A 16113-nucleotide genomic window follows, 5' to 3' on the forward strand; every position below is an offset into this window, starting at 1 on the left:
GTTGTATTCCCCGTATACTCTTAGTTAATATCCACAGTTTGGATGACTCTGACTGTCTCATTTAATAGATGCTAAAACAGTTCTCAGAGGGGAGCAACTCACTCAATATCCTTATCTTGGGGTCTCAGCACAGATCCTCTGTCTAGCATTGGGAACCAGCAGGTGCCTAGAGGATCTGCTAAACTGAATTTAATGACTGTGGCAGTGGCAGAGCCACCTTGTGTCCTGGTGGCATGTTATGGGGTCGTCGGCTGATGTCCACTGTCCATGGTGTTTGCCGGCTGAGTAGTAAGCTTACAGACTTCAATCCTGGCCACTAGCTCCTACATTGTCGCCAGGATGGAGGAGCTACCACAAGCCCATCATTCTCCAAAGACTTCTCAGTTTTTTTCATATGTAACCTTGTCCTCCTCCAGAGACATGACAAAACAAAACAGTCACAAAGATTTGGTTTGGGAAGGCAGTATTTATGAGAGCTAATCCTGGTAGGGGCCTTTTCTAGAGGTAGACTTGGGCACCAGACTGCTCTTCTCTGCTCCTCAATTTTCCCTGGTACTGTGAGTCTTGCAGTATCATAAAGTTTGAAATTAATGAACCTCGTGAAGGTGAATAAATGAGAGGAGGAAGGGAGAGGTGGGGCCACAGTTCAAGCCACACCTTTATGCCCTCCCGCCAACACTCTTTCTTAAGACAGGGTTTCAGGTGGCACCACTAGGCCTGCATATACAGTCTGTGTGATTGATGCTTTTAAGACAAGGCTGGGGAGGAGGCTCCCTGTTTCTCTCATATGTGTGTAAGAGGCTCCCTCTGCTGGTCAGAGGCACCAGGCTATAAAGTTAATTCCTCCAAGAATTCTCATGATTATGTGTGAATACCCACAGATATGCTACATCTTATGTACACTGGTGATCCTGAATGTGTCTAAGTGACAGTATGCACACATCTTAGTGGCTGTGTGTGTATATATGTAATATGTGTTCATGTGTTTGTGGCAAAGCAGGAAAAATACCATTCACTGTGCCTGCACCCTTCCACACCAGCTGTGCTTATGGTCAATGCCCCAGTAACTAGCCTTGACCCTTGTTGTGCAGGCTCCACATTCTAGAGAGACACTGCCTTTGAAGCAGTACTGGGTCTTCACTGCACTGTAAACTTCCTTCACCTTGCCCTTGGCTCCTGTCTCTCTTTCCTACTCCACTTCCCCAGGAATGTTTCTGATGTTTCCTGGGATACCCTCCCAAAAAGATGGTTGGCAGTTGAAACCTTGTCTTAGTATTGCTGCCAAGTAAAGTCTTTACCCTGGAATCCTTGTATCAGGGTCTGCTGCTGGTGAGTTTAAACTAAGATACAATGCTGGCTCCTCCAGCTCCTTTAGTGCTGTGGACTGGACTCAGTCGGTCCCTCAACCCGTGGGAGAATCAGGGTCCTGGTATTCAGGTGGGCAAGGAGTCAGCAGGATGACAAACAGACATGGACACCAGAGAGAGTGCTGTATCCGAATGTAATGTCTCAAAGCGAGCATCAGACTTATAACACAGAAGAAAAACAAGGAAGTTAGGTGATACATCAGCCAAGGTACATCAAGATGCATAATGACTCTTTACACAAAACAGAGAAAATGCATACATAAAAGCTTACAGGAACCAGGCAGTGTTTACAACTGTGATAAGATCAGTCCTAGCTAAAGTCAACTATTCACAGGAGCCAGGTGAAAGGGCTAATGTGCCCAGGTATAATTCTGGTCTATTGTATAACCCACCACCAGGGGTTTTCCGCTCTAGCTAACCTTTTCTTGAATAATACAATACTCTAGTTCCTCCTTAAACCACAACCCTCCTTCTTCCTAGACCATCGTAAATTCCTGCATATGGGAGTGACTCGGCTGTAATTCCAAGTTTACTTTGTTGAACTAGACCTGAAATTTTTAGCTCTTATCCAGTAAAATACTTCAAGAAAGCATGCAAGACCCTCCACACTATTGCAGGGACAAATCTGTTTATGGGTCACCAGAGACTCTCCAGGAGACAAGTTTCTGTAAAACTTTTTGCTTCAAGACTGCAGCCAAGCTTTTGGACTTGCCACGCAGACTTCACTGGAGTGGGTGTGGCACTTTAGTCCTATTCTTGTATCCTGATTACCAAGGAGGTATTTGAGCTCAGAGTATAGTGAAGTCTTAAACCCTGGAACAAATGACTGAGGTGCCTATTTGACATATCAAAGTGGGCCTGGTCTCCAGGTTCTCTCAGCATCCCTCAGCCCCTACCTGTTATAGGATCCTTGCATACCCTGCTCCTACACTGAACTCTCTAGCCAGATGGTGGTAGTGGGGAATGGGTGGCTGGGTTGGGCTGTTCTTACCTATATAATCCAACCATTTTGGTTACCCACCCCTTTTGTCCCTTTGCCCTCTTGGGTGTTGTACCTTGTTTCCCCTTGTAGTGGTTTGAATATATTTGGCTCAGGGAGTGGCACTATTTGAAGGTGTGGCCTTGGAGTAGGTGTGTCACTGTGGGTGTGGCTTTAAGACTCTCACCCTAACTGCCTGGAAGTCAGTATTCTGCTAGCAACCTTCAGATGAAGATGTAGAACTCTCAGCTCCTCCTGCACCATGCCTACCTGGATGCTGCCATGATCTCACCTTGATGATACAGGACTGAACCACTGAACCTTTAAGCTGGTCCCCATTAAATGTCGTTCTTTTAAGAGTTGCCTTGGTCATGGTGTCTGTATACATCAGTAAAACACTAACTAAGGCAGATATATAATTAACATTTTTAGTTTTATATTTTTTTGCTAACTTGATTATGTGTTTCTTGAACATCAACTTCATAGATGTCAATGGCCTGTGGAAACATCAAAATATTACTGTTGACTCTTTCTCTAAAGAACCAGTCCAGGGATGAAAGTTAACGTTCCTCTCCTTGACTCTGGCCAGTCCACATGACTTCCCTGACGTGGCATTTATATCATAGAAGGTCCACAGTTTCCTTCCAGTCCCACTACACTAAAAGATCTTGACCCCAATAGACATGTTAAGAGGAAAACCAAGCAGCCACAAGGAGAGGCCTTGTCTGAAAGGCCATGAGATCTCCAACTGTTTGTCCACCATAAGAGTCAGCCATCTTGGAAATGGCTCCTTCCTATTCCGATGAGCTGCTTTGTTCAATAGAACATAGATAATACTGTTCAATAGAGCACAGAATGCTAGCCCTGCTGAGCCCTCCCCAAAATATGAATTTCTACATGTATAAGCAATTTTCCATAATCACTACTTTTTTTTTACAACCAGCCAGGGAGGGATGCGGGGAGAAGGAGGGGGGTGTTTACCATACTACTTAACACATGGTTAGAATAGACAGGATGAAGCACTTGTTTAACACCTGCTTTATGAAACAATGACGACATAGGCACCAGCTATGATGCTGTGTCCTTTGGCACACAGTCAAGGAACTCACTGCTGAAAACCCCCCTCACAAGTTCTCTGACTCTTAGCAGGCTATTAGGAAAGCAATGTGCACCTGGCTTGGTATAAGACAGACCAAGGTCAAAGCTGGGTTCTGCTAGTCATCAGCAAGTGATTCACACTTGAACGGAAAAAATAATAATAAAGAAAGGATATGTCTGCCCCTAGGTGTGGTAGAGAAGAATGTTTATTGTAGATAAAAGGGAGAGCATAGCCGGAGGCAGAGATTTCTAAGAGTCCAGAATGAACATAATCTGACTGAGCTGAGCCATGTGAGCCATTCTGTTCATTTCTGAGCTGAGCCATTCTGTTCATTTTCTTGAACACGATGTGACTTCACACTTTTCTATGGGTAAATAACACTCCATTGTATTTATATGGTGCATGTTCAATAAACACGTACCATATAATAAACAACTCAACAGCTTCAGGAAGTCCTAGAAACTGACTAGATTCATCAGGCCCCCACCCTTTCCAAGCTGATATAAGCTGTAAAAATAGTGGAGAGACTCTTTGACCTATTGAGTTACCTGCAAGTTGTACATGTAGTGAGCTTTTAGGGTTCCAGCTTTTTTCAAGCGGTCATCCTTGTAAATAAAAGCTTTTGGTGATGCAGCTGGCTTTGAATCATCGTTGCTAGTGTAGGGAATCCTCACCCACACTTCCATAAGTGTGGACTTTTGCTGCACCTTTATTCTGGTCTGTTGTTGGTTCCCTGTGTGGGATGAGTGAACATTTGTTTACATCTCCCCAGGGATAGTATCACTCAACGAATCCCACACAACACTTAATTTTTAAAATTAATTAATTAAATGAGTAGGAATGTTTTGCCCACATGTATTGTACAACCTGTGTTTCATGGAGGCCAGAAGAGGTCACCAGATCTCCTGAGACCAGCGTCACAGACAGCTGTGAACAGCTACATGGGTGGTGGGAATCAAATTCAGGTCCTCCACAGAGAAGCCAGTGTTCTTAAATGCTGAGCTATCTCTTCAGTCCACATAGCACTTTTTCTTAAAAAGCAAGTTGCATATTTCTAATACATAATAGCTCAGAATAAATTTTGCACCACAAAATGGAGAAATGAGACTATAATAAGTCTGAAAGCCATCAAGAAAAGCAGAAAACCATCCGTATCTGGCACCTAGGGCTTAAGATCAACTCATCTGGGCTCCAACATTCCTGCCTCTTCAGCCCTGCCTGCTGAAGCTCACATAGACTATTTCTTGAACCAGTTTCACTGTGTGTCTGAAGTTCTTCTCAGTGGCTATCCAATGGTTCTGAATTTCTAGCATCTTATGGTTTCTACTGGGGATTAGACTTGATCTTCCCAGATTTGAGCAACTGCATCTCACATCCATCTTGCAGGAAATCTTACCTGAATACACAGTGCTTAGCCGCAGAGGTTTTCTGGAATTTTGATGTAAATCTTCACTATTGCCACATTGAAGCTGCTAAGTTCTGCTGCCAGCTGGAGATATAACCTGGATTTCTTGGACCACAACTGCTGTGACCTCTACGTGACTTTGAGGTTAATCCCTCTAAGTGGCCATTTTGCAGTAGGGAATCCCTTCAGCAATATTCCTCACATATATGTGTGTGTATGTGTGTGTGTGTGTGTGTGTGTGAATTAATGAATTAATTAACTATGGCACACACGAGAAGGTCATAAGACAACATTGAGGTGTTAGCTCTGTCCATCCAACATGGGATCAGACATCAGGCCACTGAGCCACTTCACTGGCCCATGGATATATTGGAACCATTTATGGTTGGAGCCTTGTGGTAGGACATATCTTGTGGGGCCTAATGCAAAGCTGGGTGTTTCAGCTGCCCTTCTGTGTAAGCTGGAGTCCTAAATGTGTAGGTTCCAACAGATGTGCTGGCAAGAAACTGCAAGCAAAATGGAGAAGAACAAACACATCCTTATGTAGGCCTCCAGTAGAAGGTGTGGCCCAGATTAAAGGTGTGAACCACAACACCTGGATTTGGATCTTGCTCTGTCCCAGGCTGGCCTTGAACTCAAAGATCTGCTTTTCTCTGTCTCCTGGAATTAAAGGTGTATAGTACCGTACCTGGGCCTAAGCTTTTCATGGCAACTATGCTTCAAGACCTGGACCACAGATATGCCCTCCATTTCTGGGTTGTAGTTCATTCCAGATGAAGTCAAATTGACAACCAGGAATAGCCATTGCACCTAGATAGTTTCCAAATAATTGAGACAAGGACCTATTGATTTATCCAACAAGCTTTAAGCACAGTAACACTGAGCAGATATTCCTAGACCTCTGTGCTATCTTAGCTATTTCCCAGTCGTATGTCCTGAGTTACTTGTATTTAGTCTCGTCTTGGCTCACTTTGCTATAACTCTCTGTCCTCATGGAGAACTCCCTTGGTGATTTTTCCTCATGGCAGCCATCTTCTTCCCCTACTGCCATGGACTGGCCTCAGTCAGCCTCCCTCAATCAGCAGGAAATTAGGGTTCCGGACAGGTGGGCAAGGAGTTGGCGATGAAAAGGGTGACAAACAGACATGGACACAGAGGAGTGCTGCATCTGGATGTAATTTTGTCAAAGTTAGCATTAGTTTTATATAATACAGAAAACAAAGGAGTAGGGTGTCACAGCAGGCAAGGTACATTGAAGTTATCTGACACAAAACAGAGAACCTGTGTCAGAGAGCCTTCAAAGGGCTGACAGGAACCAGGCAATGTTTACAGTTAAGAATTAAAAGCAGCCCTGCCTAGAGTCAGCTAATGACAGGGACCAGGGGAGGATTTCACACCCTAGTCACATTTTATGCGATTCCTTTGAGCCTTGTGAAAGCTTGCACCAGTTCTGCTCCAGCAGACCTTTTCATGAATAATGCAATACTGTAGTTCCTCCTAAGTATCTGTAGGGAATCTCCATTTATCAGAAGAGCTCACCAACTTTCTTCTAATATGCAATGTAGTCTGCCATACCTGACTGTAATGAAGAGTCTAAGTATACTTTGCTAAGCTTGCCCTGAGATTTCTAACTCTTATCCAGTAAAATACTAGAAGAAAGCATGCAAGACCCTCCACAATATCGCAGGGACAAATCTGGGGCATTCTAGCTATGGGAATGCCAAGGTTCCAGGAGGCACAAATCTGGGGCATTCTAGCTATGGGAATGCCAAGGTTCCAGGAGGCTAAGTGTCTGTGAAACTCTTTGCCTCGGGACTGCTTCCAGGCTTTCTAGGCCTGTCACATGAGTCACTACTGGAGTAGATGTAGCACCCTACCTCATGACCCTTCTTTTCCTGAACCTCTGTCCCAGTGAACTCCTTCTACCTCACTCTTCTCCCCAGTACCCTTAACTGGGATCAGAAGTCCAGTCTTTCTATGTCCAGCCTTTCATTAACCATTTAGAGATAATTGGGGAGCACTCTTTACATCGCATTTATACAGGAGATTCTTCAATATTCATGACACTGTCATGTCCTGACTTGTAGGCGTAATGTTATTATACCCTGTGTAAAGATTATTCTTGTATTATTCAGATGCTGACTTCTGTGTTCCTATGTCTGGCTGCAATCCTTATTCTGAGAACTTCCTGCCTCAGCATCACGTAAACATTGCTTCCTAATTATTCCCTGATTGGTCAATAAAGAAGTTGACCAGCCAGTGCCTGAGAAGAGGAGAGAATAGGACCGAATTTCCTTACAGGTAGGGAAGGGGAAAGAAGAGAGAGAAAGTGGGGATTAGTCACAGGAAGAGAGTCCAGGAGACATCATGAGAAAACATCTGGAGCCCAGAGAGCCAGATTAGTAATAAAATGCAAGTATCTCAGGAATTTTGTTTGGAAGGTAGCCAGACTAGTTTAGAGGATTAAAATGGATTTAACACTGCTCAGTTGTTGAGCTCTTAAAGCTTGTTACATAAATATAACAGTTTAGTCTCAGTTATTTGGGAGCTAGCTGGGTTAAGAGGAAAACTGCAGCGCATTTCAGAAAGCCACTAACACAGAAATAAATCTCCGGGCACAGAAATCCGCATCTGAATACGCTGCACAAGACCGTACGCCAGCATTTCTCTAAACTCAGCTTCTCAGAACACGGCAGAGCATAGCCAGATTCTTTGACAAATGTCTTACTCTTCATTTCACTAAATGTGTTTTGCCTCCATGTGTGTCTGTGTACCACATTCATGTCTGCTGCCTGTGGAAGTCAGAAGGGGGCACTGGATCTCCAAGAACTGGCGTTATAGTCAGTTGTGAACTGCCATATGGGTGCTGGGAAGAACAACCAGTGCTCTTAACCATAGAGCCATCTCTCCAGCCCTGTAGCACGATTCTTTGTCATGTTACAACAGGAATGACCTCCAGCTCAGTTCCCAAGAGAGTCTGATCCCTGCTGAAACCTCATGAGCTGAGCTTTCACTGTCCACATATCAGCACTCTAGTGTCCAAACTCCTACCATCTTGGTGCCCCCCCCCCCGCCTCCTTACTTACCATATTCTAGAACTTTTCTAGATGGAAGTTCAAAATGCCTCCTCATCCCTCTTGCAAACCAGGCCCAAAGCCTGTGAACCACACAGTCATATTTATCACAGCACTGACTTTGTTCTCAACACCAGTTTTGCATATTGATTACTTTTACTGTGACAAATACCCAATGAAGGCAACTTCAGGAAGGATGAGATATATCTACAGTTCAAGCGTACAGACCTTCATGGTGAGGAAGTTCTGGTATCTGAACTAAGCACATAGGGAGAGGGATAAATGCTGTTTTTCATCTTGCTTCTTCCTTTTAATGCTTTTAATTAACATGTATCAATCCTGCATAACAATGGCTTTCATTTGGATATTTCATACACTTATAACACATTTTGACATAATCACCCTCCATTACCTGCTGTTGGTGTCTGTTGTCTCCTTTATTCCCATGCCTAGCTCATTTCTTTTCAACTTTTATGTCTTTAAAGTTTACATATTTCTTGGTGTGCATGCACATGGCAGGCGAGCAGATGTCAGAAGACAACTTGCGGGAGTCAGTTCTTTCTACCACAGGGGCCCCAGGCAGTGAACTTGGCTCGTCAGTTTTGGCAGAAGGCACCTTTACCTGTAGAGCTGCTTTGCTAGCCTTTCATATCTTTGTGTGTGTGTTTAAATGAGTTTTATCATGGTTGCTTGAAGAGGCACTGGTGAGGGGTTATTTATAGGACTATGTGCATATTACGATAGCTAGTGTACATTACCCATGGCTATGCCACTGAAGAAAAATGTCTTCCTCTCCCAGCAACCATTAACCAATAGATCACTAGGAAGGGGTGAAACATTGTGACTCTCTTCCACCTAATGGGAGAATTTGGCAGGCCTAAGTTTGGACAGGTCTTAGGCAGGTAATCATAGCTGCTGTGAATTCAAGAGTACAGTAGCCAGTGCAGTAGCCTTGGAGAAAGCATATCACAACTGTCCATTCCTGCCTCTTACAACTTTCTGGTCCTTCTCCCATAATGTCCTTGAGCCTTGTAGGAGGTGGTATAAATGCCTAGTTTATAAGCATCCAACAGTCACATAATATAATCACTTTGACCAATTATGAACACCTGCAAATGCTATTAAAAAGAAGCTTCCCTGGCCAATGTTGAGAATAGCATTAACCTGTAGGCATAAAAATAAATATTAGAAAGCAGTTTGCTGGGCTGGGCATAGTACTGCATACTCTGTCCTGGTTAGTTTTATGACAACTTGATATAAGCTAGAGTCATGTGGGAAGAAGGACTCTCAATTGAGAAAATGCCCTCATCCAGATTGCCTGTAGGCAAATCTGTAGGGCATTTTCTTGATTAATAATTGATGTGGGAGGGTGCCACCCCTGGCCCAGTTGCCCAGTGGCCCAGTGTTGTGTAAGTAAGCAGGCCGAGCAAATCATGAAAATCAAGCCAGTAAGCAGTGTTCTTCCACGTCTTCTGCTTCAGTTCCTGTCATGACTTCATTCAGTGATGGACTATTACCAGGAAACGTAAGATGACATAAACCTTTTCCTTCCCAAGTTGCTTTTGGTCATGGTGTTTTATCATGACAATAGAAATCCCAACTAATACACCCCCAAGGATCTATGACCTCCATAGCCACAATTCCATAGGGTTTTGATGGGTTCAGCTTACATCATCAGACATGAATCCCTTCTCATGGAGTGGATTTCAAAACCAAAACAGAAAGAAGGTAGCTACCCCCATAGCAGACTTGCCACTATTGCTCCAGTGCATATTCCTCACCTACTCAGTCATTGATCTAGCACACTGTCTTAGTGGTTTTTCTCTTGTTCTGATAAAGCACGTGACCAAGGCAACTTGGTCAAAGGAAAAGGGGAATTGAAAGGTCAAGAAAAAACATTTATTTTAAATTATAGTTCTAGAGGGTTAGAGTCCACAATGGCAAGAGAAGCATCGTGGAGTGTGGTAGACATGGTGACTGGATCAGTAGCTGAGAGCTCATGTGTCAAACTGCAAGCACAAGGGAGAGAGAGAACAAACTGGAAGCAGAGGAGCCTTTTAAAATCCCAAAGACTTGGCCCCAGTGATATATTTCCTTCAGCAAGGCTGCACAAAGCCTCCCCCAAAAGCACTACCAGCTGAGGATCAAGTGTTCAAATGCTAATACTATGAGGGACATTTTTCATGCAAACCCCTACAATCCACTGAGTCCACAGGTGAGTAGGACTGTTGATAATTCTCCATCATCTGAAGAGCAATTCCACCTGGATGAAGGTTACCCAGTGGCAAAGAAGCTTCCAGTTGAGTTCTAACCTGAACTTCCTCTTTTTCATTCACTTTGGAACTCCAGAACAGAGAATGGTGCAGCCAACATTCAGGGCGAGTCTTCTATTCTCAGCTAAACCTTTCTGGAAGCCTTATAGACACACTCAGATGTCTGTTTCCATGGTAGTTCTAAGTCAAGGAGATTATCTAGGTTCACCATCACCATAACTAAGATACTCTTTGGGATGGTTAGTGTTACTTGCCAACTTGACAAACTCTAGAATCACCTAGGAGACGGGCCTTGGGCACGCTTGTGGTCTGATTCAGAGAAAGTTCCATAAGCTGCTGAGAAGCATGAGTATTCTGGTGTGTTTAGATGGAATTTTCTGCAAATGACTGGAAATTCCATTTCATCAATGATGCCATTTAATTCAGATATTGTAAGAATGTAATGTTAGGCCCTGTGGTGGTGGCCATGGTGGCAGAAGTTCAGATCTTTGTGGGTTTGAGGCCAGGACTGATCTACAGAGCTAGTTTTAGGACAGCCAGGCATATATATATATATATATACCAAACCAAAACCAAACAACAACAAAAACCCCAAAAAGACTAAAACCATAGTCTCAAAACACACACACACATATACACATATAATGATTACACACACACACACACACACACACACATACACAAATGATTGCACACACACACACACACACACACACAGTGATTGCACACACACACAAAGAATATAATGTTAGAATCCAGCTGCTGTTCAGACTGTAATACCTTATGGCCTGCCCCTCCTTCCCATACCAACAGCCACCCTATGAGGACACTGCCTCTTAATCTAGATTGAACTGAGGTCGTCAGGCTTGTGTTGACTATGGTGGTAAGAGTCTTTTACCCACAGAAGCGTCTCATTGGGTTCTGAGTGACTTCTCTAGTCTTTCTCACTAGTTTTCATTTGAAGATTCCTTTGTCAGATGATAGAACAGCAACACACCTGCTTGCTTGTGTTCTAGGTCCATTTCCTTGGGATACCCTTAAAAGTCTGTGAACTAACATTTTATGTATGTATGTATGTATGTATGTATGTGGGCACACGTGCCTGTCATGCCATGGCTGTGGAGGCCAAAGGACAACTTGCAGGAGTCGATTCTCTCCTTTCATCATGCTGGCTGGTTCTATGGAGCAGAGTGAAGCTGTTTGTTAGTCCTGGCAGCAGGTGCATTAACACTGAGCCATCTTCCTGTCCCCTGAGATAGCTTAGCATCGTTTTACCCTTCGGTAGTATCTTATCTGTCTTTTGTAGTGAGATGTTTCCTGGAAGCAGCAGATACATGCTTGTGCCTTTATCTGGGGTGCAGTTGAGACTGAGAACACTGGAGTTATTGAAAGGTGTTTGTTGGTTCCTGCAATTTTGTTGATTTTGTTTTCCTCCTTCCTCTCTTGCTTTAATACTATTCTAGTGTGTTTTATTTTTTTTCCTGGACTTTGTGGCCTGATTTCCCCCTCTTCAGCCTGAAGGATTCTATCAAGCATCTTCCGTAGAGCTGGCTCAGTGCCCATAAATGCCTTTGTTCTATTTTTACCGTTGATAGTTAAAAAAAAAATGTCCTTCCTTTATGACAGACAGCTTTTCCGGATGCAGCCGTCTGGGTTGGCAGTTATTGATATCTTTTACAGCTTGAAATCCGTCACTGCGCATCCTTGGGCTTTTACCCTTTCAGTTGAGTGAATAATAGTGTTATTCAGATGGGCCTGCCTTTGTATGTGAATGGTGTTTTTCTCTTGGAGCTCTCAAGGTGGTGCTGCTGACCAGCAGCCCACAGCCCCCTCTGTCTCCTCGCCTGCCTGGATATCCCCACGACTGGCGGCTCAGCTTGACCCCTCCCACCTGCTTCATATCTGAACTCTGGCCTCTCAGCTGGGAGTTTTAATCTTCAGAATCTCTTTTAGTCCGTTCCAGCACGGCCGGATTCTTTGTTTCTGGAAGTCTTGTCTCCACTCGGAACCTGGATTACTTGGAGGGAGAAGCTGAATTCTGCCAGGTTGTGCAGCTGGTAGGCAGAGGCTCGAATCCTTTCAGTCCTGCACTGGAAAACACTGCCTGCTGCCCTCTAGCCTGCGGGTCCTCAGAGGACCTGTGGAGCCTAGGGAGAACGGGAGAGGTTGTAAACTTTGGGTCTCTAGACACCTTTGTCTTGGTTCAGATGGAAGGTGTTGAATCCTGAGGACCCTGCTTGCCTGGGCATGTGACCCTGGATTGGCTCCAACTGCTTCGGGTTGGCCCCGCCCCCGCATTTTGATATCCTGTCCAGGCTGGGAGGAGGGCGCTGGACCATGGAGGGGATTGGCTCAGTCCAGCTCATCGTCCTGCACAGCCGGTAGCCAGGATCAAAAACATTTCCAGGAAAGAGCGGACGTTTCTGGGACGCATTACTCACTCCTGAGAAAAGGTGCCGGACTTGGGACACACGGAAGGCCCCTACTGAACAGTGGAAGCTCTGTCTACAGCTGGGGTGGCTCTGCAGGCCTGGTGCTACATCCCTGTGCTTCAGTCTAGGCCAACACAGACTATAAACAGATCCTATCTGTCTCTCTCCTGCCTGATTCTCTGTCTCTCCACTGCGTAGCCCTGGGTGTCCCTTTTCTTCCTGTGTTCTAGTCCAGTGACCATGGAGGGCCACCTCTGTCTCCTGGGCCTCAGGATCTCACTTCTGGCCTATCTTTCTTGCAGGATGCTACAGCTGGGCCTGTCCTGGCTGGGACTGGGGCCTGGAGCTGCCTTCCCATGGCAACTTCTGCTGCTGGTTGGGGCCTCCTTGTTCCTGGCTCGAATTCTGACCTGGATTTGTGCCTTCTATGACAACTACTGCCGTCTTCGCTGCTTCCCTCAACCCCCTTCGCGGCACTGGTTTTGGGGTCACATGAGCATGGTGAGTGTGGCAGCAGGTAGGTCTGGTGTGTCAGGAAAGGCTCTTAGGAACCTGGGAGTCGTGAGAGGGTGGAGAGGTGAGGGAGGGAGGCTGAGTGAGTCTATATCTAGTCACATACCCCGCATATCTACTCCTGGCCTCTGTCTACACCACCTTTTGAGGGTTTTTTCTTTTTTGCCCTTTCTTGTTCCGAGCTAACTTCGGATCACATTCTGATAAGAACTCATGTTTTGAGATCTCTTTCTGTTGCTTGTTCAGTCCTGTTCTGTGTTGTTAGAGCCCCCCACCCCACTCCAGGACAGGTTGAGGGAGCAGAGCTCTCCCCCTCAATGTGCTATTTCACTTAACATTGTTGGATTTGAGCCTTTCTAGTGGAATAAATTGGGTATGTTCCTTTCTTAGCTCATCTCTGCTGACCCTAGGCCAGAGTCTCTTGAGGGACAGGGATGCTGAATGGCAGAAGTTGACATCCCTCCTCTCCAATTTTTAAAATTCTTTCTTCCTTCCTTCCTTCCTTCCTCCCTCCCTCCCTTCCTTCCTTCCTTCCTTCCTTCCTTCCTTCCTTCCTTCCTTCCTTCCTTCCTTCCTTCTTTTTTAAAATGAGATTTATTTATTATATTTTATATGTATGTAACTTGCCAACATCGATGCTTGTGTACCATGTGTGTGCCTATTGCTCAGAGTTCAGAAGGCGGCATTGGATCTCCCAGAACTTGAGTTATCGGTGGCTGTGAGCCACCTTGTAGGTTTTAGAAATCAAAACCATGTCCTCTCCAAGATTAACAAGTGCCCTTAACCTCTGAACCATATCTCTAACCCCACCAATTCCTGCCCTGTCTTACCTAACTCTTCCTCCTCAAAAATGTGTTAGAAGACTCCATTGTCTGAATTAGGTCAGAGTTGAGCACTCTGTTTTCCTCTGTGGTGTTGAGGTGAAACACTGACTGTCTTGTGCTCCCTAGAAAATGAAGGGTTCCACTACTAGGCCAGCCACTTTTCCTATTTTTCTAGAGGGCACCACTGTGGCCTCTCCTGTAATTGGCTACACATCCTGGAAAGGCTTCTTACTCATATCCAGTGCCCTTTGCTCCAGACCTTCCTATGGCCAGAGCCACATTTGGCACTTCAGGGTCACCTGTAAGGGTACTATCTCTAGTGGCCTGGATTCCCATGCCGCTTTCTCTCCACAGCCCTCTTTTCTTCCAGCTTCCCAGTTTGCCTTCTCTCCTGTCATATCTTCTCCTTTTCTCTCTCCCAGTCCAGGAGCTTCCTTCCAGTTACTCTGTATTAGGCAGGGCTTTCCAGATTAATAGAACCATATACATCATGCCATTTTGTTACTTGAATGGTGTGCAGCCAGTGGGCTGAGGAATTCAGTAGTCATGGCTCTCAGCATGTTGGCCAGGCTGGGGACCAGTAGCTACTCCGACCTCGGAGATGGATGCCGCAGCTGTTCTAACCTGTTGCTGAAGGCCTGGAAGAATCATGGAGCATTTCTGATCTCCTATCAGAAGCTGAGTTCCGATGAAGAAGAAGCACACTCATTGTCAGGAAGTGAAGGCCCAGGGTTTGACCTCAGACTTCTTTATATCTTGGCTACCTGCTAGAAGGCGATGCCCGTCGACAGGGAGGGTCCTTCTCCTCTACAGTTCATCTTTCCAAGAAACTCCCTCGCAGGCTCACCCAGGGCAGTTTCTCTTAGTTAATTCCGGATCCTGCCAAGTTGACAGTGAAGACAAATCACCTGAAACCCACCTGTTGTCAACCTGACACTCATCTGTATCTCTTGTGTCATGCTGAATCACCAATGAAGATAATAATAGAGTTTCAACTCCACCTAAGATGATTTAAGTTATCACACAAAGGACTACACTTATATTTCCCCTGAGTAGATGACAAAGCCACTTGAGGAATGCTGAACTACTGATGTTATTTCAACCAATGTTACATTACCTGGTAAAGTGATAGGAGAAAAAGAAACCCAAATATCTGTGCTTGTGCACAAACCTATCCTTAGCAAAACAGGACAGAAACATTCATGATAATTATAATATTTGTTTCTGTAACTGATTGTATGGTTGTAGCTGGTATTTTCTCTCTCTCTCTCTCCTTTAAAGATTTATTTATTTATTTTATGTATGTGAATATATTGTTGCTGTTTTCAGAAACACCAGAAGAGGACGTCTGATCCCATTACAGATGGTTGTGAGCCACCACGTGGTTGCTGGGAAGTGAACTCAGGACCTCTGGAAGAGCAGTCAGTGCTCTTAACCACTGAGCCATCTCTCCAGCCCTTAACTGGTATTCTTAACTGCTTTCCTCAACTATACATTCTGTATTTCTTCTACTCTGAGCAAACATCTCTTAAGGCCTTGGCTCTTTCTCTGGAGAGATGAGCCGTAACTTCATCTGTGAAGAACTGTTATCATTCTGTTTTCATTGCATTGTTGGAGTTTCCTGTTATCGTAACCACAGAACATGGTAACAAGAGATGCCCTAAAAGATCTTCTACCCTCTATGTACGTTTCATCTCAACACCAAGAGGAAAACAGTGCTCAACTTTGACCCAAGTCAGATAATGGTGTCCTCTGACACAAAGTCTTCCTTCTATTGTGGAGAAGCAGCCTACCTTTCCTTTGGGCATTTGGATCAGTTCCCCTGATAACACAATAACACATCTCTTAGCATGTTGATTTGAAGGACTAAGATGGCTGAAGGGAAGGCTTAGCTTCCCACTCAATGGAGTATTTATTATATTTCTTGGCAGAAGCAGCTTCCCATTTGGAACTAAATCTTGTAAGTCAGCAGAACATAGGTTTGTGTGAACAAGAAAGAAAAATTTTGCTAGTAGGTCCCTAGAGGTGATTAGGTATTGTATCATTCTCATTTCCATCTCTTGCTTAATTTTTGAACTGTAAATTCTGGTTATAGGAGAGACAGTGCCATATATATATATATATATATATATATATATATATATATA

The 16113-nt window shown here is 44.5% G+C and overlaps 1 protein-coding gene across 6 annotated transcripts in view; it reads left to right on the plus strand.

Annotated features, from left to right (window-relative positions):
• Nucleotides 1-9429: 9429 nt before the first annotated feature.
• The window catches only part of LOC110312354 (cytochrome P450 4F6-like), a 25510-nt gene continuing 18826 nt past the window's right edge, over nucleotides 9430-16113 (plus strand). For 3 of the 6 annotated variants that reach the window (XM_029471303.1, XM_029471304.1, XM_029471305.1), the window contains exon 1: nucleotides 12659-13130. In XM_029471303.1, coding sequence (XP_029327163.1) covers nucleotides 12870-13130 — 261 coding nt within the window. In that variant the 5' untranslated portion in view covers nucleotides 12659-12869. The other 3 variants (XM_021185869.2, XM_021185870.2, XM_021185871.2) reach the window with 3 other exon arrangements.

Source organism: Mus caroli, chromosome 17 (assembly GCF_900094665.2).
Source record: "Mus caroli chromosome 17, CAROLI_EIJ_v1.1, whole genome shotgun sequence".
Taxonomy (NCBI): Eukaryota; Metazoa; Chordata; class Mammalia; order Rodentia; family Muridae; genus Mus; species Mus caroli.